This window comes from Peromyscus californicus, unplaced genomic scaffold (genome assembly GCF_007827085.1).
Source record: "Peromyscus californicus insignis strain IS unplaced genomic scaffold, ASM782708v3 Scaffold_15__1_contigs__length_86483966, whole genome shotgun sequence".
NCBI lineage: Eukaryota > Metazoa > Chordata > Mammalia > Rodentia > Cricetidae > Peromyscus > Peromyscus californicus.
Genome location: NW_026294447.1, coordinates 60,861,250 through 60,885,779, shown reverse-complemented (window position 1 = coordinate 60,885,779; position 24,530 = coordinate 60,861,250). Strand labels below are relative to the sequence as shown.

The 24,530-nt window shown below is 45.1% G+C and overlaps 1 protein-coding gene and 1 non-coding gene across 4 annotated transcripts; both read right to left on the bottom strand.

The window, feature by feature from the left end:
• Nucleotides 1-14,588: 14,588 nt before the first annotated feature.
• On the bottom strand, nucleotides 14,589-23,824 carry Eif5 (eukaryotic translation initiation factor 5). 3 transcript variants are annotated; one of them, XM_052739064.1, is made up of 12 exons: nucleotides 23,695-23,824; nucleotides 23,386-23,579; nucleotides 22,241-22,520; nucleotides 22,048-22,129; nucleotides 21,636-21,808; nucleotides 21,283-21,394; nucleotides 19,897-20,039; nucleotides 19,453-19,614; nucleotides 18,464-18,625; nucleotides 18,029-18,193; nucleotides 17,405-17,539; nucleotides 14,589-16,629 (listed from the first exon to the last, which is right to left on the bottom strand). In XM_052739064.1, exons 3-12 carry the CDS (start codon nucleotides 22,310-22,312, stop codon nucleotides 16,540-16,542), a joined length of 1,296 nt encoding a protein of 431 aa, XP_052595024.1. In that variant the 5' UTR covers nucleotides 22,313-22,520; nucleotides 23,386-23,579; nucleotides 23,695-23,824; the 3' UTR covers nucleotides 14,589-16,539. The 3 variants fall into 3 exon arrangements, with proteins under 3 accessions (XP_052595024.1, XP_052595026.1, XP_052595025.1); XM_052739066.1 differs by having other exon boundaries at nucleotides 19,453-19,611; XM_052739065.1 differs by lacking the exons at nucleotides 23,386-23,579; nucleotides 23,695-23,824 and adding an exon at nucleotides 22,979-23,212.
• LOC128111358 (small nucleolar RNA SNORA28) lies at nucleotides 20,606-20,732 on the bottom strand. The gene has a single exon (XR_008218605.1). It is a non-coding gene; the product is annotated as a small nucleolar RNA SNORA28 (small nucleolar RNA).
• Nucleotides 23,825-24,530: the final 706 nt, after the last annotated feature.

The following is a 24,530-nucleotide window of genomic DNA, read 5'->3' as shown; positions in this document are numbered from 1 at the left end:
AAATTTGAAGAAGTATGCCGGGCATGATGGTGCAGCCTTGAAGAGCACTCCTGAGGCAGGGGCAAGCGGATCTCCGCGGATTCAAGGCCAGCCTAATCTACAAAGTGAGTTCCAGGCAAGTGGGCTGGCCCTGCATGAGGCCTACACAGTGAGACCTGTCTCAAAAAGAGTGCACAAGCATGTGCTTGCATGTGATCATGTGTGCATGCATGCTGGTGTGCATGTGTGTATCTGTGTGTGTGTGTGTGTGTGTACATGTGTGTGCATGGTGTGTCCATGTGTGTTGGAGAGATGGGGAACAGAAATTCAGAAACAATAAGATAGCTGTGATGTTAAACCATTAATTGTCAACTTGATTGCATCTTATCACCTAAGAGATCAGCCTCAGGCAGGTCTGTGAGAGTATCTTCTGGAGGATACTGGAGGAGGAACACGACCCCCCACCCCATCCCTGAGTGAGCAGCATCTTCCAGGTATAAAGAGATCCAATCAGAGACAGTGCTGTATCTTGAGTAAGAAATATCTAAACCAAGAATGCTGGGTCACACACACCTTTAATCCCATGACTTGAAGAGGCAGGCAGATCCCTGTGAGTTTGAGGCCGGCCTGGTCTACAGAGTGAGTTCTAGGACAGCCAGAGGTACACAGAGAGACCCTGTCTGAAATAAAAATTCTTGTAGGACACCAAGAAACAGTAACCACAAATAAAGCATGGTATTCCATTGTGTGTGCGCAACAAGTTTTGTTTATCCACTCGGCAGCTGGACATTTGGGGTGCAGGTGACTAATGCTGCTGTAATATTAACGGACAAGTTGCTACTTGGAAGTAGACTTTCTTCTTTCCTGGGTGTATTCCTGAGGAGTGGAATTGCTCACCCCCTTGGTATCTCTGCAGTTAAGCCCATTTTCCAAAGCTGCAGCGACCTCTTTCTTTCCCACCATCCGTGTTTGTGAAAGGTGGTCCCGATTGCCTGGTCTGCCTCGTCACTGTCATCTGGCCGACAAAGCACCACATGCTGAGGAGTGCAATTCAACACCCCCCCCTCCCGTGGCACCAGGGCGACCTACTGCAAGTTGTTTCATGACTCTTACAAGTGGCATTCCTTGGCTTGGGGCTGCATCACTCTGACTTCTGCCTTTGTTTTACCCATCCCCCGAGTGCATGCGTGCGTGCATGCATGCATGTGTGCGTACACTCAGTATGCTGCCTGGCACAGTGGTGCACACTTGTAACCCTATTACTTGGAAGGTAGAGAGGCAAGTGGGTTGCAGGTCAGCCTGGGCTACATAGCAAGAACCTGTCAAAATTGAAACAAACAAACCACACGCATGTGCTGCTTTCTCATGAGGACACAGGCAATCACATCTGAAAAGCAGCCAAATGATTCAGGATAAGCTTCTAGCCTCAAGCTCCTGACACCTTTTGCCATATAAGGCAACACACAGGTTGTGAGATTTGATGTGGCTTTCTTTTAGTACCACACTAGTGGTGTGAAGTGGTATCACACGGTGGTTTTGATCGGAACTTTCCTGTGGGCTAACAATGCTGGCACCTTCTCATGTACTTATTAGCAGCTCATATTCATATTCTTTTTTTTTAAAGATTTGTTTATTTATTACGTGTACAGTGTTCTGCCTACATGCATGCTTGCAGGCCAGAAGAGGGCACCAAATCTCATTACAGGTGGTTGTGAGCCACCACCTGGGTGCTGGGAATTGAACTCAGGACCTCTGGAAGAACAGCCAGTGCTCTTAACCGCTGAGCCACCTCTCCAGCCCCAGCAGCTAGTATTCTTGGAGAAATGTGTGTACGCAGATCCTTTGTCCAGTTGTCCAGTTTTCCAGCCACTTGTTTCTTCGTTATTGACTTGTCTGCTCCTTATGTAGCAGTGATTCAGGGAAGATGATGAATAGGAAGTGCCAGGAACTGACTCCTCATTTAGATGACAATCCAGCAGAATCCGTCTCAAATGATTTTGACTCTCTGGAGTCTGTTGGAAAATGTGCAGTTTCCAGACCAAGGCTTGTACTTCTCAGTTCCTCTTGTGAAATGTGATAGGATACCAGGGACCTGGTAATTGTGTGGGTGTGGGTGGACTCACCTGTGTGTGCACATGTGGAGGCAGAAATTGATGTCCAATGCCTTCCCATATTGCTCTCCATCTTATTTTTTTGAGGCAGGGTCCCTCACTGAACCAGGAGTCCACCATTTTGGCTAGATTGTCTGGCCTGTGAGCTCCCATGGTCTGCCTGTCTCCACTCTCCAGGGCTGGAGTTACACACTTGTGCCACCGAGCCTGGCGCTATGTGGAGTCTGGGGATTCAAACTTAGGTCCTCATGATTGCACAACAAGCACTTTACCCACTGAGCCATACAGCCAGCCCCATAATGAGCAGAAATGTATGGTCTCACAGGGTCAGAGCCAGTCAGCATGTGAGTCAGCATATGGGAAGGGACTTCTTGCCTGGGGAAGGAGGGAAAAGGAGAGAACAAGAGGTTATTGCTGTTTTGTTTTTACACTAATTGAGAAGAGAGATCATATGAAAAACAATGACCAAGAACTTTAAATCTGATGAAATAAAAAAAGAAAAGGAAAAGGAAAAAGAGAAATCAGAAAAGAGGGAGACTCCACTGAGACGAAGAATGCCTCCCTCATGAATGCCCTGGCAAAGGAGATGGCTGCTGGGCATTTCCACTGCTGTAATTCCTCCTTCCCTCAGCCCCTAACCAAGAGCCACCATGATCAACCAGGCCACACCCTACGGCTACGAAGTGCCCAGGGAGATAATGGGCTTGGGCCTGAGGTACCCAGCCACACCCAGGACCTTCAGCCACACCCAGGACCTTCAGCCACACCCAGGACCTTCAGCCACACCCAGGACCTTCGGGGCCCAAACCTGGAGTGTCTAGAGAATGTGTAAACACTCTCACTGATGGAAGAGGTCTCCTTCCCTGTGCTCCCCAATAAAAAGGTAAAAACCAACCCTCTCCCTTAAGAAGATGAATTGAGCCGGGCGGTGGTGGTGCACGCCTTTAATCCCAGCACTCGGGAGGCAGAGCCAGGCGGATCTCTGTGAGTTCGAGGCCAGCCTGGGCTACCAAGTGAGTTCCAGGAGAGGCGCAAAGCTACACTGAGAAACCCTGTCTCGAAAAACCAAAAAAAAAAAAAAAAAAAAAAAAAGAAGATGAATTGCAGCTCTTGGGATGCTGAGGTGAGAGGTCCATCGAGCACCGGAGCTACACAGCAAGTCTGAGTCCACCTTGTACTACACACACACACACACACACACACACACACACACACACACACACACACACTAAACGAGGGGTGGGACATAAGAAATCCCCAGATAAACAAAAACCAAGAAAGGTCATTATTACTAGATGTGCTCCCACAAAATATAATCTTTCAGGTGCCTCATGCCTGTAACTCTCCCCAGAGACTAAAGCAGGAGGATTGCTGAATTTGAGACCAGTCTGTGCTATCAGGAAACCTGAACTACAAAATAAGACCCTGTCTCAAAAAACAAAAAACAAAAAGAAAAAAGCAAAAGAAGAGACTGAGTATTCAGGCCTAAATAGGATGCCATTACGTTACATAAACTAAATGAGATTAAAAAGACAAATGCTACATGTTTTCTTTCATATGCAGAAATTAATATTTAAAATGTGTGTTTGTTTACATGGGTGCAGGGTAACAAAACTAGAAAGAGACTGTGACAGAGAAGTGGTGTTGTTGTTTTTTCTCTTTTGGGGCCCCACCACACAGCTCCCAAATAAATCACTCACACACGGAGGCTTTTTCTTAATTATGAATGCCCAGTCTTAGCTTGGCTTGTTTCTTGCCAGCTTTCTTTAACTTTAATTATCCTGTCTACCTTTTGCCTCTGGGCTTTTCCTGTTTTCTTACTTCAGTAAATCTTATTCTTACTCCGTGGCTTACTGTGTAGCTGGGTGGCTGACCCCTGAAGTCCTCTTCATTCTCTGGCTACTTCTATCTCCTCCCAGATTTCTCCTTCTATAGATCCTTTCTGCCTGCCAGCCCCGCCTATCTCTCTCTCCTGGCTTGCTATTGGCCGTTCAGGTCTTTATTAGACCATCAGGTGTTTTAGATAGACACAGTAATACAGCTTCACAGAGTGAAACAAATGCAACATAAACAAAAGTAACACACCTTGAAATAATATTCTACCACAGGGGAGGAAGAATTCTTCAGGGAAGTGGGAACTAGGGAAGGTGTTAGATCAGCCTAATAAGAAAGCAGAAGCTGAACCTAACTGGGGGAAGGAGGAGGTTGTTGTGGTGGGGTGGCTGGAGAGATGGCTCGTTGGTTAAGAGCACTTGTTCCCAGTACCCACATGGTGGCTCACAACTGTTGATAACACCCTAACTTCAGTTCCAGGGGATGTAACTCCTCCTTCTGACCTCCAGGGGCACCAGGCACACACATGGAATACATACGTATGTGCAGGTAAAATACTCATAAATGTAAAAATGATAAATCTTAAAAAAAAAAAACCCAAAGATCACGGGACTAAGGAGGGAGGTGGTGGGGCTCCAAAAGGAAACAAAGTATAATGAAGAATCCAGTGAACCAGAGGCCATAAAGAATACAGTAAACCATCTACAGCCAACAGATACTCATAGATCACTACCCGCAGAAGACAGCACACACATCTTCACAAGGACACAGAGACCTTCTCCAGGACAGGCCATGTGGGGAGGCACAAATCAAATCCTGGTGTATGTGTTTTAAAAGATAAGCAAAAGCCAAAAAAAAAAAAAAAAAAAAGCCAAGCGGTGGTGTCCAACTCCTTTAAATCCCAGCACTTGGGAGGCAGAGGCAGGCGGATCTCTTGTAAGTCTGAAACCAGCCTGGTCTACAGAGTGAGTTCCAGGGCAGCCAGAACTACACAGAGAAACCCTGTCTTGAAAAACAAAAAGATATGCAAAGGGTCTCTTCACCTACAATGGGATGAAGTTAGAAATTAGAACTCATTAAGAGGCAGGTGTAATTCTAGCACTAATGAGGTTTAGGTAGGAGGATCCTGAATTCCAGGCCATGCTGCTCTTAGTAAGTACCTCTCCCCAAAGGAGTAAAAAAGTACTATGAATAATTGTTCATTACATTTGTGATTTATGGTTCATTCATTATGCATTATATATGTATCCTCTAGTAGATGCCAAATAATATGTCACAAAGGAAAACAGAAAGAATTAAATGCAAGACAATTATAAAAGCTCTAAGAGATGAGGGGGGAAGCAGGATGAGAGGGAATGTAGATCCAATCACATCTAGCTCTCTGAATGCTTTCATATCTGAAGACCTTGTGACCAGGTCTTCAGTGTCTGTGTAAAAATGAGCTAGCTGTACCTTGGGATTCTATACCCAGCCAACTTATCAATACAATGAGAGCAGAATAAAGGCAGAGATCATTACCCCCAAAGTTATCCCCTTACCTTGATTTCCAAGAGGAAGCATGCTTCCTTGCCCCATCAGGGTTGGGCTTAGCCGTGCCATTTTTTGTTTGTTTTTTTGTTTGTTTGTGTTTGTTTTTGTTTTTCGAGACAGGGTTTCTCTGTGTAGTTTTGGTGTCTGTCCTGGATGTCATTCTGTAGATCAGGCTGGCCCCAAACTCACAGAGATCCGCCTGTCTCTGCCTCCCGAGAGCTGGGATAAAAGGCATGCACCACCCCCGCCCGGCTAGCCATGTGACTTATTTTGATCAACAAAATGTAAGAGACGTAACTCGGCCCAAAGCTTGGACTGTGCCCTCTGTGGGCTTGGGTTTGACTTTTACCTCCTGAAGTATCCCTCATTTAAGTAGAATGAAGACTGGCAAGTAGGGCTGGTCCCAAACAAGCCCAGAGTCAGGTCCAGTCAAGTCCAGAGAGCAGCTGAATTGCAGATATGTAGAAAGAAAGCAATGGTATTTTATCACTGAAGTTTATGGTGATTTGCTGTGCAACAAAAAGGAAAGAATGGCCAGGTGTGGTGGCACATGCCTTTAATCCCAGCACACACACAAATAAATCCATGTAAAATATGTATTTCCTAATATTTCTCTCTTTTTTTTTTCTTTGTTTTTTTTGAGACAAGGTTTCTCTGTGTAGTTTTGGTGCCTGTCCTGGATCTTGCTCTGTAAACCAGGCTGGCCTCGAACTCACAGACAGCCGACTGGCTCTGCCTCCCAATTGCTGGGATTAAAGCGTGCACCACCACCACCTGGTTGTATTTCCTAATTTTTTTTGAGACAGGGTTTCTCTGTGTATCCCTGGCTGTACTGGAACTCTGTAGACCAGGTTGACCTTGAACTCAGAGATCTGACTGCCTCTGCCTCCCAAGTGTTTGGACTAAAGGCGTGTGTCACCACTGCCTGGCATATTTTCTAATTTTTTAAACTATTTGTTAGAGCTGGGTGTAGTGGTGCATGCCTTTAATCCCAGCATCTGGGAGGCAGAGGAAGACAGATACATGTGAGTTAGAGGTCAGCATGGTCTACATAGTGAGTTCCAGGATAGCCAGGACTATATAGAGAGAACCTGTTTCAAAGAGAGAAGAGAGAAAGTCACAAAGTGTAAGAAAATATCATCCCCCACTGACCTCTCTTTGGAAGCTACTTTGGAGGTTTGAGAGGACAAAGAGGGAACACATGGACCTTGGAAACAGAATTCAACTCTGGAGAGTAATAATGAAGATCCAGGCAACAACGGCACTGGGCAGTAGACGGGAGCTGGAGTTGATGTTGCTGGAAGGGAGGCACTCAGGAAAGGGGCTCTGCGGGTTCTGCTGCATCCAGGAGACTTCGGAAGAGCCCGAAGACGTAAGAAAGGAAGGTGATGCGACAAGGAAAGAGGAGTCAGCTGCAACCCAGGACACTGGGATTCAGACCAAGCTGTGGTGGCCTGTAAACCAATCCTTATGAAGTGAAGGCTGTAGGGTAAGCAGTTCAAGGCCACTCTGGGCTATATACTGAGTTCAAGGCTAGCCTGGGCTTCAAGAGATGCTGTCTCAAAAAGAAAAAAAATGTGTGTACACCTTCGTAAACAACAAACAAACAAACAACAACAACAACAAAAACAGAGCTGGAGATAGGAAGATGGCTCAGTTGATAAAGTGTCAGCCATTCAAGCTTGAGGACCCAAATTCTGGTTCCCAATACCAATGCAAAAAGCCTGCTGTGGCCACATGTGTCTGTAACCCATGTAACCATTCATTAAGGGAACCTGTCTCAAAAAATAAGAAATAAGGTAGGCAGTGATCAAGGGAGATGCCCAATATTGACCTTTGGCCTCTACACACATACACACACACACACACACACACACACACACACACACACACACACACACAAAGAGAAGAGAGATATCACAAACATACATTCTCAGAAACATCCATACACACACCACACACAGAGGGACACACACAGATAAAAACAGTATTGACAGATTGTCACCTTTTGACTCAATCTATAAAACTCAGAAAGCTTTATTGTAATTGTAGATGGATTAGAATTACTTCCATCTTGACAATATAAAAGGAACCATAAAGATGACTTAAGCTGGGAGCCAGAAAGTCAAGTCAGAGAAATAAGGGGTGTTCTCATGGACAGAAGCATAAGTAATGAAATCGCAAACACTGTGTTTAAGCTTGTGAAAGTAGCCAATAGACAGGCTGAAAATAATAACAACGTTGAGAGGAAAATACAGGGTTCGGAGTTAGTTCCTCACGTGTCCTTGTAAGACATCAGTGCATAATGTTCCCAAGGCAGAATGTGTCAAGGTTCATAAAGCACACAGCACTACCTAAAGGAGTTCAAGTTAGCATATCAGCACATGTAGTCCAGGGCTCCTGTGAAATTTCTTATCTCCTAGTGGCACGGTTGCCACTGTGACCTCTTAGGGTGTCAGGGACACACCCTCCTCATGTGTTCCTTGCTCACACTGATTTAAACAAACCCAGAATGGCAGATACAGCCGGGCGGTGGTGGCGCACGTCTTTAATCCCAGCACTCCGGAGGCAGAGCCAGTTCCAGGACAGGCACCTAAAGCTACACAGGGAAACCCTGTCTCAAAAAACAAACAAAAAGAATGGCACATACAATTATATACAGTATGTCATAATTGATATTTGCCCACAGTATCTATTGACTATTGACTATACCTCTAACCATCATTTTAGAGTGAACGTCGACTTATAAAAAATAGTTTACCATAAAACAGAATACCTTACAGTGCCTCTGAGTTTGAGCATCTCTAGATTGCATCATCTTCTCTTGTGTTTGATTTAATCTGTTTCTTGTGGCCCTGGAAGCAATAGGCTGTACCCATATGTGTGTACCACGGAGTCTAGTGGGTGGAAGGCTATACACTGTCTGGGTTTGTGTAAGTTCGCTCTTGGATGTTCAACAATGGCGAAATCATCTAAGAAAGTCATCAAAGCATTTGACTTCTCAGGAGGTGGCCTACCACGGAGCTATGCAGGGTTAGAGGTGCACTGGGATGGGGCAGGGCATGCTGCTGTTCAATATGTGTACAAGGTGATATCTGGGTCTCTGACTATGTCTCTTTATAATTTATCTTACTTATGGGTTTTTAAAGAATATATTTTTTTTTGAGACAGGGTCTCTCTTTGCAGTCCTGGCTGTCCTAGAACTCACTCTGTAGAGGAGGCTCGCCTGGAACTCAGAGATCCTCCTGCTTCTGCCTCCCAAGTGCTTGGATTAAGGTGTGTGATGCCATGCCCAGTTAAAGAATTTTTTAAGCCGGGCGGTGGTGGCGCACGCCTTTAATCCCAGCACTCGGGAGGCAGAGCCAGGCGGATCTCTGTGAGTTCGAGGCCAGCCTGGGCTACCAAGTGAGTTCCAGGAGAGGCGCAAAGCTACACAGAGAAACCCTGTCTCGAAAAACCAAAAAAAAAAAAAAAAAAAAAAAAAAAAAAAAAAAAAAAAAAAAGAATTTTTTAAGATTTATTTTTATTTTTAATTGTGTGTAGATGTGTGTGTCTGTGCACGAGTGTGAGTACCTGTGTGGGTATGTGCATGTCAGTTTGAGTACCTGTGAAGGCCAGCGGGTGGTAGATACACTTTCAGGATGGGTTTTCCCTCCTCAGTTAAACTCTAGAAATGCCTGCATAGACACATTCAGAGATGTATCTCCTAGGTGATTTAAATCTAGTCAAGTTGACAGTGGAGATTAACCATCAGAGGACACTCGTAATTGTGTAAAGCTATCAAATATCACTTCCCTTTGTTTGGTTTTTTTTTTTTTTTTTTTTTTTTTTTTTTTTTGGTTTTTCGAGACAGGGTTTCTCTGTGTAGCTTTGCGCCTTTTCCTGGAACTCACTTGGTAGCCCAGGCTGGCCTCGAACTCACAGAGATCCGCCTGGCTCTGCCTCCCGAGTGCTGGGATTAAAGGCGTGCGCCACCACCGCCCGGCTTTGTTTGGTTTTTGAGACAGGGTTTCTCTGTGTAGTTTTGGTGCCTGCCCTGGATCTCAATCTGTAGACCAAGCTGGCCTCGAACTCAGAGATCCGCCTGGCTCTGCCTCCCAAGTGCTGGAATTAAAGGCGTGTGCCACCACCACCCATCTTCCCTTTCTATCTACACATTGGCATTATAAGGTCAGATTTTTTTTTAAATATTTAACTCCCCAAATAAAGCAAAACAAATTAAGCACAAAGCAGAGAGGATTCTACTGTACAATTAAACCAAATTAAAGAGACCTGAAATAATTTGCTTTTTGTTATTTTACTTTTTTAACTTTGAGATAGAGTCTCACTCTGTAGACCTGCCTGCCTCTGCCTTCTAGTGCTGTGGTAAAAGGTATATGACCTTGCCTGACATAGCTTTTTTTTTTTTTTTGGTTTTTCGAGACAGGGTTTCTCTGTGTAGCTTTGTGCCTTCTGACATAGCTTTTTAATTTATGTGGGATTTTTTTTTTTCAGACAGGGTCTTATTATCTAGCCCTGGATGTCCTGGAACTCACTCTGTAGACCAGGCTGGCCTCAAAATCAGAGATCCACCTGCCTCTGCCTCCTAAGTGCTGGGACTAAAGGTGTGTACTACCACAGCTCTGCTCAGCTTTGTTTTTAGTTTCCTGATATGAAAGTCTCACTATGGTGCCCACATCAGTCTGAAGTTCCTGAGATCCTCCAGCCTACTGAAGTTATAGTCACAGGTCACTGCCCTGAGTGCCAATCATATTGGCCCACCATATTACTATTAATATACTGTATATTACCATAATTATGATCATTAATGTTATTACATTAGGAATAGAGCTAACAAGATGGCTCAGCATGCTAAGGTACCTGCTACTAAGCCTTACAACTTGAGTTCAATTCCTGGGACCCATGTAGTAGTAAAACTCACTCTCACGAGTCATTCTCTGATTTCTCCACATTAAAAAGTAGAATGTTGCCGGGCGGTGGTGGCGCACGCCTTTAATCCCAGCACTCGGGAGGCAGAGTCAGGCGGATCACTGTGAGTTCGAGGCCAGCCTGGGCTACCAAGTGAGTTCCAGGAAAGGCGCAAAGCTACACAGAGAAACCCTGTCTTGAAAAACCAAAAAAAAAAAAAAAAGTAGAATGTTAAGCTAGGCATGGTGACAGTCTGTAATCCCAGTATTTCAGGCTAGGTTATATTAGACCCTAAAATAAAAAGTATTTGCCTCACAGCTCACGGTGGTGGAAGCTAGGAAGTTCGAAAGCCTGGTAAAAGTAGAGAGTAAAGGCTCTTTGGATGGTACAGGATATAAGGACAGCAGACAGGGAGGTGGGGGGAGCTGCTAACTTGAGTCTGTCCCTCTTTTCTTTTTTTCTTTTGTTTTTTGAGACACGGTTTCTCCAGGTAGCTCTGGCTGTCCTGGAACTCACTTTGTAGATCCGCCTGCCTCTGTCTCCCAAGTGCTGGGATTGAGAGCATGTGCCACCATCTCCTGGCTTCTCCCTCTTCTTATAAAGCAACTCATACTACCAGGAGGGGACCTTGTCTAACCCTTATTATCTCTCAAATACTCCACCTCCAAATACCACTGACATGAACTTCAGGATCTTTTCCAACACAAGGGGCAGTACACACCTGTTGTGCTGTCTAGTGCCAGCAGCTGCCTGTACTGCAGCACTGCCCTTCTTTTGCTACTGACCTAGTTCAAAACAGTCTTCCTGTGCACACTGAGTAGGATTGGATCTTCATTCCCAAGTGCCAAATCTGCTGCCTCCGAACACCAATGAGGTCCAGGAAACAGCGCTGTACTACTTCCTCCTAGTGGTAGGAGGTGCCAAGTACAATAACTTACCTTTTACTTCAGCAGGCCTTGGATGATCAGACTGGCAAGAACATGAACGCTCCCAAGAGCACCTTATGACCATCTGCTCACCTGATCATCAGCTCCAACCAATGGGACACCTTAGTGCACTGCAGCAGTGTGCCGTCTTAAAGGTGGGTCAGCTACCTTAGAGGTTCATGATAGAGCAGAAGCAGCATAGCTCTGGGGAAGACACTGAGTGGACACTGGTGCCTTCTCCCAGGGAACAATGTGTGAGCAGTGTGGCAACTGCCCCATTGCTCACCTCAGGGACTATCAACAGTCCACCTGCCACTGCTTCACTGGACCACTTCTAAACCCAACTGCTGTCAATCAAGTCCCTGAAAATAGAGCCTGCAAGCAGGGATTCATTATATAGTGCTCTCAGAAGGTGTGTAAGGAAGCAGAATGGGGTCAAGGAAAGGATGCAAGCAGAGCTGTGAGGGAGAAGGGCTATTAGGGTTCTCTAGAGAAAGAGCTTATAGAATGTGCGTGTATATAAAGGGGATTAGTCATGTGGTTTCGAGACAGGATTTGTGTAGCCTTGGCTGTCCTGAATCTAGTTCTACAGACCAGGCTGGCCTCAAATTCAGAGATCCACCTGCCCCTGCCTCCTAGAGAGCTAGGATTAAAGGCATGGACCCCCGCCCCCCCCCCCCCCCCCCCCCCCCCCCCCCCCACTGGCTTAAAGGAGATTTATTCACTTGTTAGAGTGGTTTACAGGCTGTGGTCCAGGTAGTCCAACAATGGTTATCTGCCAACAGATGGTCCAAGAATCCAGTAGTTCAGTCCACAAGACTGAATGTCTCTCTTCAGCATATGCCAGAATCCTGAAGTAGGCTCTAATGCCAGTGAAGGAATGGACTTCCCAGCGAGAGCAAGCAGGCAAAGAGCAAGCTTACTTTCTTCTGTCCTTCATAAAGGCTGCCAGTAGATGTGGCCCAGATTAAAGGTAGATCTTCCCACCACAAAAGATCCAGATGAAGTGGGTCTTCCCACTTGAAATGATTTAAGGAAAAAAAATCTCACAGCTATACACAGTTCCTTGGGTTTTAGGTAATTACAAGTTGGTAATCAAGAATAGCCTTCACAAGGGCCAAAGACTGAATTTTAGTTAGTCCTAGTTGAGGTGGAGTGGACTTATGAGCATATATACCGCCCCCTCCAACCCCAGAGTCAGTCAGTCATAGCTTGCTGACTTCTCAGACACAGCAGCCACTGTTCTGCTGAGGCAATTCTCTATAGAATGCAGCTTGAAGCAGTCAATGCTCACAGCAGTGATGAGGGGCATGGGTATCTACAGACACCTGCACATACTAACATAGATACATTAAAAAAAAAAAATTTTTTTTTGAGACAGGATCTATTCAGCCCTGGCTGACCTGGAACTATGTAGACCAGGCTGGCCTTGAACTCATTCACCAGCTTGTGTCACCATACCTGTTTTTTTTTTTTTCTGCTTGAGACAACAGTTTCACTGTGTAACAGTCCTGGCTGTCCTAGAACTCTCTGTAGACCAGGCTGGCCCCCAACTCATGAGATCCACCAGCCTCTGCATCCCAAGTATTGGAATTAAAGGCATGCACCACTATCCCTGGCTAAAATTTGAAAAAAAAGAAAATTGTATTTGTGAGTATAGTGCCCATTGAGGCCAGAGATCATCAAAACCCCTGGAACTCGATCCTGGAAACTAAATTCTGACTTTTGAGACAACTCTCTACATAACCTAGGCTATCCTGGAACTCCACTTTGTAGGTCAGGCTGGTCTCAATCTCATACAAGATCTGCCTGCCTCTACCACCATGGCTGGCCATGTACGGGTGTTTTACTTGCATTTATTTAAGCACACCATGCCATTCCAGCTGAGCTTCAGTGGTTGCACATATTACACCCCCCAACCCCCCTCCCATCAGATATATGAAGGAAAACTGGCCATATTCCAGGTTAGGTATAAGGCCTAATATTCTTTGGAGAAAGGGAGCAGGGGAGTCACAGATACATTACCAGCTGGTATTGGACAAACCCAGGTCCTACTATGCCCAGCCACGATGTACCAAAAATTGGCTCTTACAAGAACTATTCCTGTCTGGGTCAAAAATAAAGTCTAAACTGGGAGTGGCAGTGCATGGTTTTAATATCACTTGGGAGGCAGAGGCAGGCAGATCTTTGAGTGCGAGTTTGAGATCAGTCTAGTCTACAAAGTGGAGTTCCAGGACAGCCATGGGGGTTACATAGAAACCCTGTCTCAAAAAGACCTAGCAGAATAGTCTTAATTACTACCATAGGTGGGTATAAGCTCCAAGTCTACAAGACTTCAAAGGTTCATGGGGCCAGATTCTGATGGGGTAGGGGCAATGAGAACATTAGCTGATCATTTACCTATGCTATCCCACTCAGTGGAGTGCTACTAACATGGGAGGCTGATGAGGTGGCTGAGACTCTGCTGAGTCCCAACAACTGGAGTTGGACCTCTGGGACTCACATGGAGAAGAAACTTCCACAGCTTGTACCTTCATCTAAATGTGTGTAATATGGTATACAAGCCCATGCAGAATCTAAGTGAGGATAGCACACATGCCTGCCATCTTAATACTTGGGAGGTATAGGCAAGAGAGTTCAAGGACAGTTTCAGTACCCATACTGTAGGCCTTAATTAGTAAGATGTACAAGGAATCAGGAAGGTAGTCCGAGGACAGTCTAGAATTAATGGGAGTCTGAATTCCCTTAGTAAACATGTAAAGATTTGGAGCCAGGCGGTGGTGGCACACACCTTTAATCCCAGCACTTGGGAGGCAGAGCCAGGAGGATCTCTGTGAGTTCGAGGCCAGCCTGATTTACAGAGCGAGATCCAGGACAGGGACCAAAACTACACAGAAGAACCCTGTCTCCAAACCCCCCCCCCAAAAAAAAAGGCAGTTTCCAATCTATAGAATACATTCTACACCTTAAAAAAAAAAAAAAAAGCCAGTGGGGGCTGGAGAGATGGCTCAGAGGTTGAGAGCACTGGTTGCTCTTCCAGAGGTCCTGAGTTCAATTCCCAGCAACCACATGGTGGCTCACAACCATCTACAGTGGGATCTGATTCCCTCTTCTGGTAAGCCAGTAATCCAATGAAATGATCAACCTGTTTTCACACACAGGGCTGAGATACATATACTCCACAGAATACCTGACATTCAAATCCAAAGCATGAGCTGTAATACTGGAACAGCTTTCAGTGCTTTTTACTCACTATAAAATGAAAACATAGCTTAACTTTAATATTAAAGCAGAGACAAAATTTAATTTTAACATTGTTTTAATCAAGTAATGTAGCTGTTTGAAACAGGAAACTTTTAAGACACCTTAATAGAGCAATGAACGATTGATTACTCTTAAACCCCAGATTGTGTGAATTTGAACCCCACTGGTTTGGCACCAGACAGAACAGTGGCTGAAGCCCAAGCCCCTTCCTCAGTATGTAAGACCTGACTGTGACTGTTCTAAGACAAAATCTTACTAGACTGAGGTTGAATATGCTGATCTACTTGAGAATCTCATGATGACAAATGGATGGTTGGGCCATGCAACAAAGAATCTGAAACTTACAAAATGAGTTTGCAAATACCTCTTCTTTGGTGTGACACTGCATATTCCCTTGTTACCATTCCAGGTATATGGCTCCCATTCCATGCTCAGCAGACTCAAGGTGTTAATTTTACCAAAAATTTGTTTCATTTCAATGCAAAAAATTTACATATTTATTAAAGTTTTATAATCTGTGAGATGGATGACATAAAAGGTAAAATCTAAACAATGTTATGAGCTAGTATGCCACACAAATTAACCATCTGGGTTCTTAACTCCCAGAATGCACTTTTGTGGAAAGGAGTATATATGATAACAAGTTTTTAATGTTGAAGACGAGTATGCAAATATAATGAGGAACCCAGATGGAGTTTACACCAGCTAATGGGTAAGGAATTCACTTGTGTCTGAAGTTCAAGGCTCTGAATGGGCTGGTCAGGCCCTAGCAACTACACCCACCCAGTGGCCATCACCAGACTTCTCAGGTGCCCAACTATATTCAATGTGAAGTAAAAAACATCCCAAGTCTTACACCACAATACAGGCTCTGACTCAGAAGTATGATTTTAACTTTCTCTTTAAATAAGACAATTGGGGGGAAGGGGATCAAGCTTGAAACACAATAACACTTATTTTGGCAAGATAGCAACCAAAATCTAAAGTACAAGCTATTATATCCAAATTAAGAGGCATTGAAGAATAAACCATAATATTGGGGGGTGGGGTAGGGAGAACACATCAAACACAAGATACAGTATGTCTAAACATCTTGAAATTATAATTTAAGGGTAAAAGCTGAACAATTATGCTGTTGTAGCTAGGAATTAAGTGCACCTTTTCCTGTTTCTCCCAAATAGAATCAGAGTTTACGATTTAATCACACCTCAAAGCTTTTTCTCTCATTACAAAGCAACCACTAAATACACACAAAATACTTATTTGTTAATTATTTCCCTGGCTCATAAATGTGCAAAGCACATTGACTCCAAAGACTACAATTTGGGGTGAGTGTACACAAACTGAAAAATCACAACTCCAAATTTCAAAACTTGCTCTTAAAACCATAGGACAAACAGGTTGTTTTTACTTCCATGAAGATGTCACACTGTTATTTATTCATCAGTCTCCCTTAGAATGACAAGAATTATCAGTTGCCAATCTGAACAGATGAGGACTGGAGATACAACTTTTAAAATATCCCATTTCTTAATGGCTGAGAAAGGTCATTACAATGGTTTGCATTCTGTAAGTTTCAGCACCTGCAATCTACCAGGCTTAAGGACCTTAAGTTAAATGGTGTAACATCCTATAAGTAGCCAATTACTTCAGTATAAGCCATTCAGAGCCCAAAGTCTGAAGAATGACCAAAATCAAATCTTTATTTTTTAGTAAGTGTATAAATGTGATCCAAATGTGTCCACCACTAGTTTTTCCAAAAGAAACATGCTATAAATAAGCAAACTACAACTGCTCACTGATAAGTATGGACTCCCTAGATGTCTCATTGGGCTTAATTATAGACCACTCACAGTAATAGCTTTTTAGTATCAAGTGTAGCATGATGTTAAGCCATTTGAGCTTTTGCACATACATGTTGCACTTCTGGCTGATAATGGAGAAAAATTTGCAGCATTACACTGTTAAGCTAAGTTGCATCCATCCTTTTAAATGGCATCAATATCAATGTCATCATCCTTGTTGTCAGACTTCACAGTTTCAACTTTTGGTACACTGGCAGTCTTCGAATATACCACCTGATAAGATAAATCATTTCATCAATTAAATATAGGCATTGAGTAACCACCCCTAGTTGTATTATTTTCAGTAAGTTTCTCTCGTTTTTAATTTTTTGAGATATTATTTTCCCTTCCCTCCCCTCCCTCAAAGCTTTCCCAGGACCACCCCCACCTCCATCCCCCTTCAGATTCAGGGCCTTTTTTTTCTTCTTCCATTTTGGTGTTTTGAGACAGGGTTTCTTTTCATAGCCCCTAGCTGTCCTGGAACTCAGGAGATCCTCTGACTCCTGAGAGCTAAGAAGGTACATGCCACCACGTCCGTCAGTAATTTCTTTATCTCAATAGATTATGCCTAGGGGTAAATGTCTATCATTGGGTTAATCTAATTATTTTCTAGGGCTGGAAGAGGCAGCTCGAGGTTAGAAAGAATGCCTGCTTACCTATCACTCTCCAGAACACATATAAAAATTGTCTCTTCCACCCATTGAAAGACTGTAACTTTTTTTTTGGTTTGTTTATGTTTTCAAGACAGGGTCTCTCTGTGCAGCCTTGGCTGTCCTGGAACTCACTTTGTAGACCATGCTGGCCCGAAACTCAGAGATCCACCTGAGCCCTGGGATTAAAAGTGCTACCACCCAGCTGATTACACTTTATCTTTAATCTGAAATTTGGAATTATACTTGGGATCAGTTCAAGGCTAACTAGGGCTAAACAGAGGAAAAAACAAAAACAAAACAAAACTTCAATACCCATTGCCAATCAAGTACTCAATAACATGTTCCCTAGCTTTTACCTCAATATTTTCATCTTCATCTTCTTCTTCACCACCAGAAGATTCTTCCTCTGCTTCCTTCAACCATTTAATAAATGGTTCTGCTTTGACACGAATCTCTTTGGCAAGTTCTTTTGAGACGTATTTCTTAGAGGCCTAAAAAAGTTTTTTTTTTTTTTAATTTAAAGAATTTTCTCAGTCAAGATTTGAAAATATAAATTACTTGTACAACAAGCTATTTAAAGGGACTGGGTCATACCCTAACCTTCAACAGTACATACACACTAAGAGACTAAACAACACATCCTGCTGCCTTTTAACAATAAAGGGACTCAAAAATTGCATTGGGCCGGGCGGTGGTGGCGCACGCCTTTAATCCCAGCACTCCGGAGGCAGAGCCAGGCGGATCTCTGTGAGTTCGAGGCCAGCCTGGGCTACCAAGTGAGTTCCAGGAAAGGCGCAAAGCTACACAGAGAAACCCTGTCTCAAAAACCAAAAAAAAAAAAAAAAAAAAAATTGCATTGGATTAACATAGGAATTCAACTTAATGTAGACAAGAGACTAAAGATATTATTTCTTCATAACCCACCCCCACCAGCTGTTTTGATGCTTCTGAACTTCACAAACAACTTATGTGCTCCCCACCTTTTCCGACCAGCTGATGATGACCTCCTCTTCTAAAAGGTCTGCATCATACATCTCCTTCAAGATATGTGGAATCTTGGAGATCAGCTGAGCTTGATGCATTGCTACCACACATTCCAAACCATGAAGAAGGTATCGCTGAGCCTTTTTGTTGTTATGACAAAACTGCAAGTAGACAGTTAGCATCAATAATAGTCCCTATTCTAAGATAATTCAGTACTTTAAATAACATATTCATTCTCTTAAAGCATGGCACATGTAACAATGGCTTAAAAAGGTCAATGCACAGATACCCTTACCATTTGCAGGTGCTCCCACACTTGGTAAAGTGGGCCAATTACCTATTTTCAGGATGACAATATAGTGGACTGAAACAATTTAAAGCCACAGTACTAAGTTCACAATCTTGATTTAAAACCCCCAAAAGTCTCTTACTCTTAAGAAATGGCGCCTGTATTTCTTGATCTGCTCTCTTATCTTCTCGTTAAAGAGAACTTCAGTCAAAACAAGAGGACCCATAGCTTTTACATCCAGTCTTTCTGCCTCAGCAACAATTTCTTTATCAGATGAATCAATAATGCCCTCTTCTTTCTTTTTCTGGAAATAAAAAATTCAATGAAGTATAAGCTTATCTTGCTATGCTTTACAGAGTAGTCCTCCTTTCTCCAGGATTTCTACCCAATTTATGGAAGTATACCCACTATATGTCCAATATATTTCTTGAGTAAGTAAAGAAGAAAAGCAAATACAAGCACTGAATTGAAAATACACAAAGGGAGGGTGTGAGCCGGGCAGTAGTGGTGCACGCCTTTAATCCCAGCCCTCGGGAGACAGAAGCAGGTGGATCTCTGTGAGTTCGAGGCCAGCCTAGTCTTACAGAGCGAGATTCAGGAAAGGCACAAAGCTACACAGAGAAACCCTGTCTCAAAAAACCAAACCAAGCCGGGCGGTGGTGGCGCACGCCTTTAATCCCAGCACTCGGGAGGCAGAGCCAGGCGGATCTCTGTGAGTTTGAGGCCAGCCTGGTCTCCAAAGCGAGTTCCAGGAAAGGCGCAAAGCTACACAGAAACCCTGTCTCGAAAAAACCAAAAAAACAAAAACAAAAACCAAACCAAACCAAACCAAACCCAGACAAACAAATAAAAACAAACAAACAAAAAACAACCTACAAAGGGAGGGTGTGGTGGCATATGCCTTTAATCCCAGCAGAGTGTGGAAGATCTCTATGAGCTCCAGGCTATCCTGGTCTATGAGTGCCAGGACAGCAAGGGCTACAGAGACCCTGTCTCAAAAACAAACAAACAAAAACACTGAATAAATACAATTCAAAGATATCAGAGAAAAAGTTAACCAATTATAAAGACAACAAACATTTCAAAGGAAAGGCTGTATGATCTGTGTATTTGTAGATCAAGCATATTTACCTTAACAAAATCAAACAGGATGTTAACACGCTCTTCTATAGTTCTTTCCAAATCATCGCTGAGTGTCAGAACTTTTGCATGGTCACTGATTTCATCCATTCTGCGCCTCTGAGCTTCCTCAGTTGTATCCTCCCCCCAATCATCATCCTCCTCTTCTTCCTGCTTAAACAAAAGCAAAGATCTTCAAATAGTGATATTAGTCACATTGACAGGATGACACCTTTGCCCGTAGACCATATTATCAGCCCACAGAATGTATCTTTCACATTAGTGTAAAGAACAACGAAATGCTAAGCAGGGAAAGAAAACCCAGGCTCAGTTTAGCTCAACTCAAGCAACCAATACTACAGTTTTAACAGTGCACTACATTAATAAATTCAAATGTTCGTTAATTTCAACCAAACACCAGTCTTTTCACACAATTTTAAAGTGCCCTACACTCACCACAGCATGTGGAGGAGGACTAATTTCATTTGGTGGTGGAGGTGGTGGTGTCTCACTGCTGGATACGGAGCCATTTTCCTTGTCCTTGCCCTTTCTATTTTTCTTTTCCTTTTCTTTCTTTCCTGTACCACTGTCACTATTCTCTACAGGGAAACAAAAGTTAACTTAGTCCTATGGTTTACGTGTCACTGACTTAAATCTCTATCAGATTTAAATCCTACCCTCTCACCATCACAACTCTCCTCAGTAGTCAACACAACAAAACGCAACTTAGAATTCTGAAGGGAGGGCTGGAGAGATGGCTCAGTGGTGCAGACCACTTGTTAAGACCCAAGTTCGATTCCCAGCACCCATATGGTGTTTCACAATCACCCATAGCTCCAGTTCCAGGGGGATTCAATGCCTTCTACAGGTCTCTAGGGCACTGCACACACGTGGTGTACAGCCACACATGCACACAAAACACCAACACACCAAATAATAAATATAGATTCTGAAGGGATTCAGACAAATCTACTAACCACACTTCACAAGTTTTAGAATAAGACGCTACTAACCACACTTCACAAGTTATAAAATAAGATGAAGTAATACAATTGGGAATATTAAAACTGTTAGAACTGTTCATATAATGCCTCAATCAAGTAGTTTATCCCTATGAATTTAAACAAAACCATATCCAAAACCTGACCATCCAACAATTAAATAGTTTGTTTGAGTCTATATAACGGCTTGTCTCACGGGGAAAGAGAACGCCGGAATAGGTTGGACTATCTTGCTATAGCAAGCTCAAATTGTGTCAGATAGTTTTATTCATCTGCCACAGAGTGTTGCTTGCAGTTTTCTAAGCCACTGTAGCTTAATGAGACAAGCCTTGTTTCCAGAACAGATTTTATAAATCAACAGGATGCTATAGTTTGGCAGCCTCCTTTTCACTTTTACTGTTACATAAAACACATTTTTCAATAATATCTTTTTTTCTTTTTTTGGTTTTTTCAGACAGGGTTTCTCTGTGTAGCTTTGCGCCTTTTCTTGGAACTCACTTGGTAGCCCAGGCTGGCCTCGAACTCACAGAGATCCGCCTGGCTCTGCCTCCCGAGTGCTGGGATTAAAGGCGTGCGCCGCCACCACCGCCCTGCTCAATAATATCTTATAGTCAGTTAAAAATCACAAAGTCCTGAGCCAGAGACAGGCAGACCACTGAGTTCGAGGCCTGCTTGGTCTACAAAGTGTGTTCCAGGACAATCAGAACTACACAGAGAAACCCTGTCTCGAAAAACAAAACAAACAAAAAAGTCCAAAGACTAAAGTTCCTTATACTGTATATACTTATTCAGTACTAAAACATTCCATTTTTTATTTCAATAGTCATTTGTTAAGACTTACCAGGTGGGTTTTTGAGAATGAATGTACAGAGTTTATGATGTGTGTCAAGCATGCCTCGGTACCCACAGGCTTTACAAGAATTACCTATTGTTTGCTTCTTTGGATTGACATGCTGTCAAGAAAAGTAAAAACAAGTGTCATGTATAGTAAAAGATGAAAACTGTATGTGAGTTTATACAACATTAGAAAACATCTGAAACACTAGTTTAACACAAATTATCTTCATAGTAGCCTAATTTTAACAAAAGGTATTCTCTAACAAGTCTGGTACCTTCTCAGGAACATGAAAGTATAATCAGGCAACACCAGAAAAGGATACAGAATTTAATGCCAAAAACCTTAAAGGCACTCACCAGGTCTGTTTCAGGATTCTCACACTCAGGACAAAGAACAAATTTTTTAATGAATCCATCCAACATGTCTTGCAGCTTATTCGCCTCATGAGATCCATTGACAATGTAACGGTCATTCTTAACATCAAACTGGGTCTGTGCTCCCAGCTCACAACCAAAATATTTGGTGGGATCTACAGAAGACAAGGTATTTCATTATAGTTAACTAAAGCACTGGCTTCACACAAAAATTTATACAGAACTCACCGTTCCTTAAAATTACAGGGCCACTGAGAGACAGCCAGGGTGGTTTAATGACACCCAATCAAGTAGGTATGAAGTTCCACACTTGCTAGTTAATATATGATTGAGGAAAGACTGTCAAGGCTATATCCATAATATACCTTTTCAGGCTTCTCCAAGCTTTACTTACACGTTGGAGGCCGATTAAGCGCCTTTGCAACGTCAACCATGTTGACTATAACTGTCTTGATTCCATTTCCTTTGCCCTCAACCTAAAGGAAATAAGAATTTCAATTTTGCACTGTCTTCCCTGTAAATGCAATCTTTCAAGTCCTATGAAGAACATATGGACCAACTTCTTACTAAAATGAAGATCAGTATACCTTGGCAATCAAACGGGGCATCTTGTAGCGATAGAACTGGTCTGACACGCTGCGGTTGACGTTGACAGACATTTTGGCTTATTAGTGACTTTATCAATAAGATGAACAGATCTTTGATTGCAACTTTTTGGTATCTTCTGTCTGGAGAAGAAGGGATGACATAAACGACTGCAAGAGTTCTCGGTCTCTGACATGAAAAAATTTTCGCCACTGAGGCTGTAAGCTTCTTGCTTGTATGCTATGTTTCCCCAATACAGGTACCAATGGCTGCGCAACAGCTCTGAAAGAGAGAAGGGGAGAACACACAAACACCCCTACAGGGTTAGTGTCATTCCTAGGCGGATAAACTTCCTGTCTCAGAGCACCCCACCTAATCAACTCTCCTAGCTCACAAGGCCCGAGTTCATGTGGGGGACCAGCTGACAGCCTCAGGAACAAAGCACAGCTCCAGGAACCTAGGAGGCCACCATTTTGACAAGAGCTGCGGCTGTGGCCGGGAGATGCCCCAAACAAGGAAACAACACAAACACAAACCCTGCTCCCTCAGCTGCTGGGAGTGTGTCAGACCACAGACCACCGGCGAGTCATCGGCAGCTGCCGCCGAGCGACCGTGCTCTAACTGCCGGGAAGGGGATCCCGGCCCTCTTCTCCCTCAGCTCAAGCCTGCGAGCAACCAACTTCTCCGATCGCGCCTCCCCCGGCCGCCATCGTTGTAAAACGGGAAACGTCGAGCCGGACCTGCCAACCGCGAAGCTGCGGCGTCGGCGACTCGGGCTGGCTTCAGGGCGGCACGTCCGGGCCAGGAGCCATTGGCTCCGTCGGAGCACGAGGACCGCGGCCGGAGCCGCGCCCGGGCTCGCAGCGCTCGCTCCCTTCAGCGCACGGCCGACCTTCGCCCTCGTCCCCATGGCTACGCGACGGCGAGCGCCTATCGCCCGGCCTCCCTCTTCCGGCGGCCGGCGGGGCGGAGGTGCGGCCTCCCTGAGTCACAAACGCGCCCCGGGCCTGACTCAGCCCGGCGCCGGCACGCGCGCGCGCGCTCCCGCAGAGACCGGCCCCCCCCCCCAAACTGCGCCACACGCGCGGCAGGTCACGCGGCCGCGCCGCCATCTTGCCGCCGCCATGGCCCGCCGCCCGCGACTCACCGTTTTCGTCAAATAAAGACATAAACCCAACGCGGCTCGCCCGGGACTGGGAGGAAGAGGCGCTGGAAACCGGGTCCGGAGCGGCGGGGCGGGCGGCGAGCGGAGGGGCGGCTGGGCAGGTGCCGCCGCCGAGCAGCGGGAGGGGCTGTCCCAGCGACGTCCGCGTCCACACCAGCAGCGCCGAGCCTGGCGACCTGGCGGGGACACGGCTGTGAGCCGCAGGCGGTGCCTGCCGCCGCCGGCGGCCCGCGGGGTGGAGGGGCGGGAGCGCTGGGCAGGGGCACGGGCCACCGCCCCCCGCGGACTCACCTCTGGAATGTTCTCGCTCTGACTGAACAACGCCGCCGCCGCGCTCAAGCTACCCTCGGCCCCGGATCCCGCCCCCTGCAGCGGGCCGCAACTGCTCATTGGCCGCAAGCCCACCCGAGCTCGCCGGCCATTGGCTTGCAGGCGCGTCAGTTGCACCTTTCCCCGCCCTCCACTTCCTGGGGCTCCACTCGTGGGCTCGGCCCGCCTCCCGCCTATCCCTGCTTCCTTCCCCTCCCCTCCCCCACTCTGTTTTTCCCAGAGGCCTTCGCGGTCTCGCGATAGCTGTGTTTTGCTGTGAGTTTGGGCGCTCGAGGCAATATGGCGGTTGCCTGGTTCACCTGCGGGGCGGGGCCGACTTGGGCCGCGGCGTTGCCTGGCTTCGGGCCACGCCGGTTCTAAATGCTCGCCCTGCCTACGCCGAGCGCCCCGGGAAATGCAGCTCCGGCTGCCTCTTCCCCACTACCTGGCCCGGGACTGTCATCCCGTGTGGTGTCTCCCCGAACTCGGGAAGCAAGGCACGGCTAAGACTCCGCGTTTGTGGCTCTGGGGTTTCCCACGATGGAAACGCCACCTTTTGTGTGTTACTTGGGCCCCCGAAAGTGCGTCGTGGTGTGGTTTCGACCCCAGTGGTCTGGCTGTGCCTCAGATGCTCAGCCGCCACGTAGGGCCACTCTGTCTAGCCCAACCCAGTTTATAAAGTCGATTCCTGGCGGGTGAGCCGTGGCTCCGCGCAGGTGTACCCGATGAGGCCACAGTTCTGTATTTACTAGCAATTTCTCTTCGGAAAAAAAAGCCCCGACTTTTTTTTTTTTTTGGTGGTTGTTCTTTAGAAACTC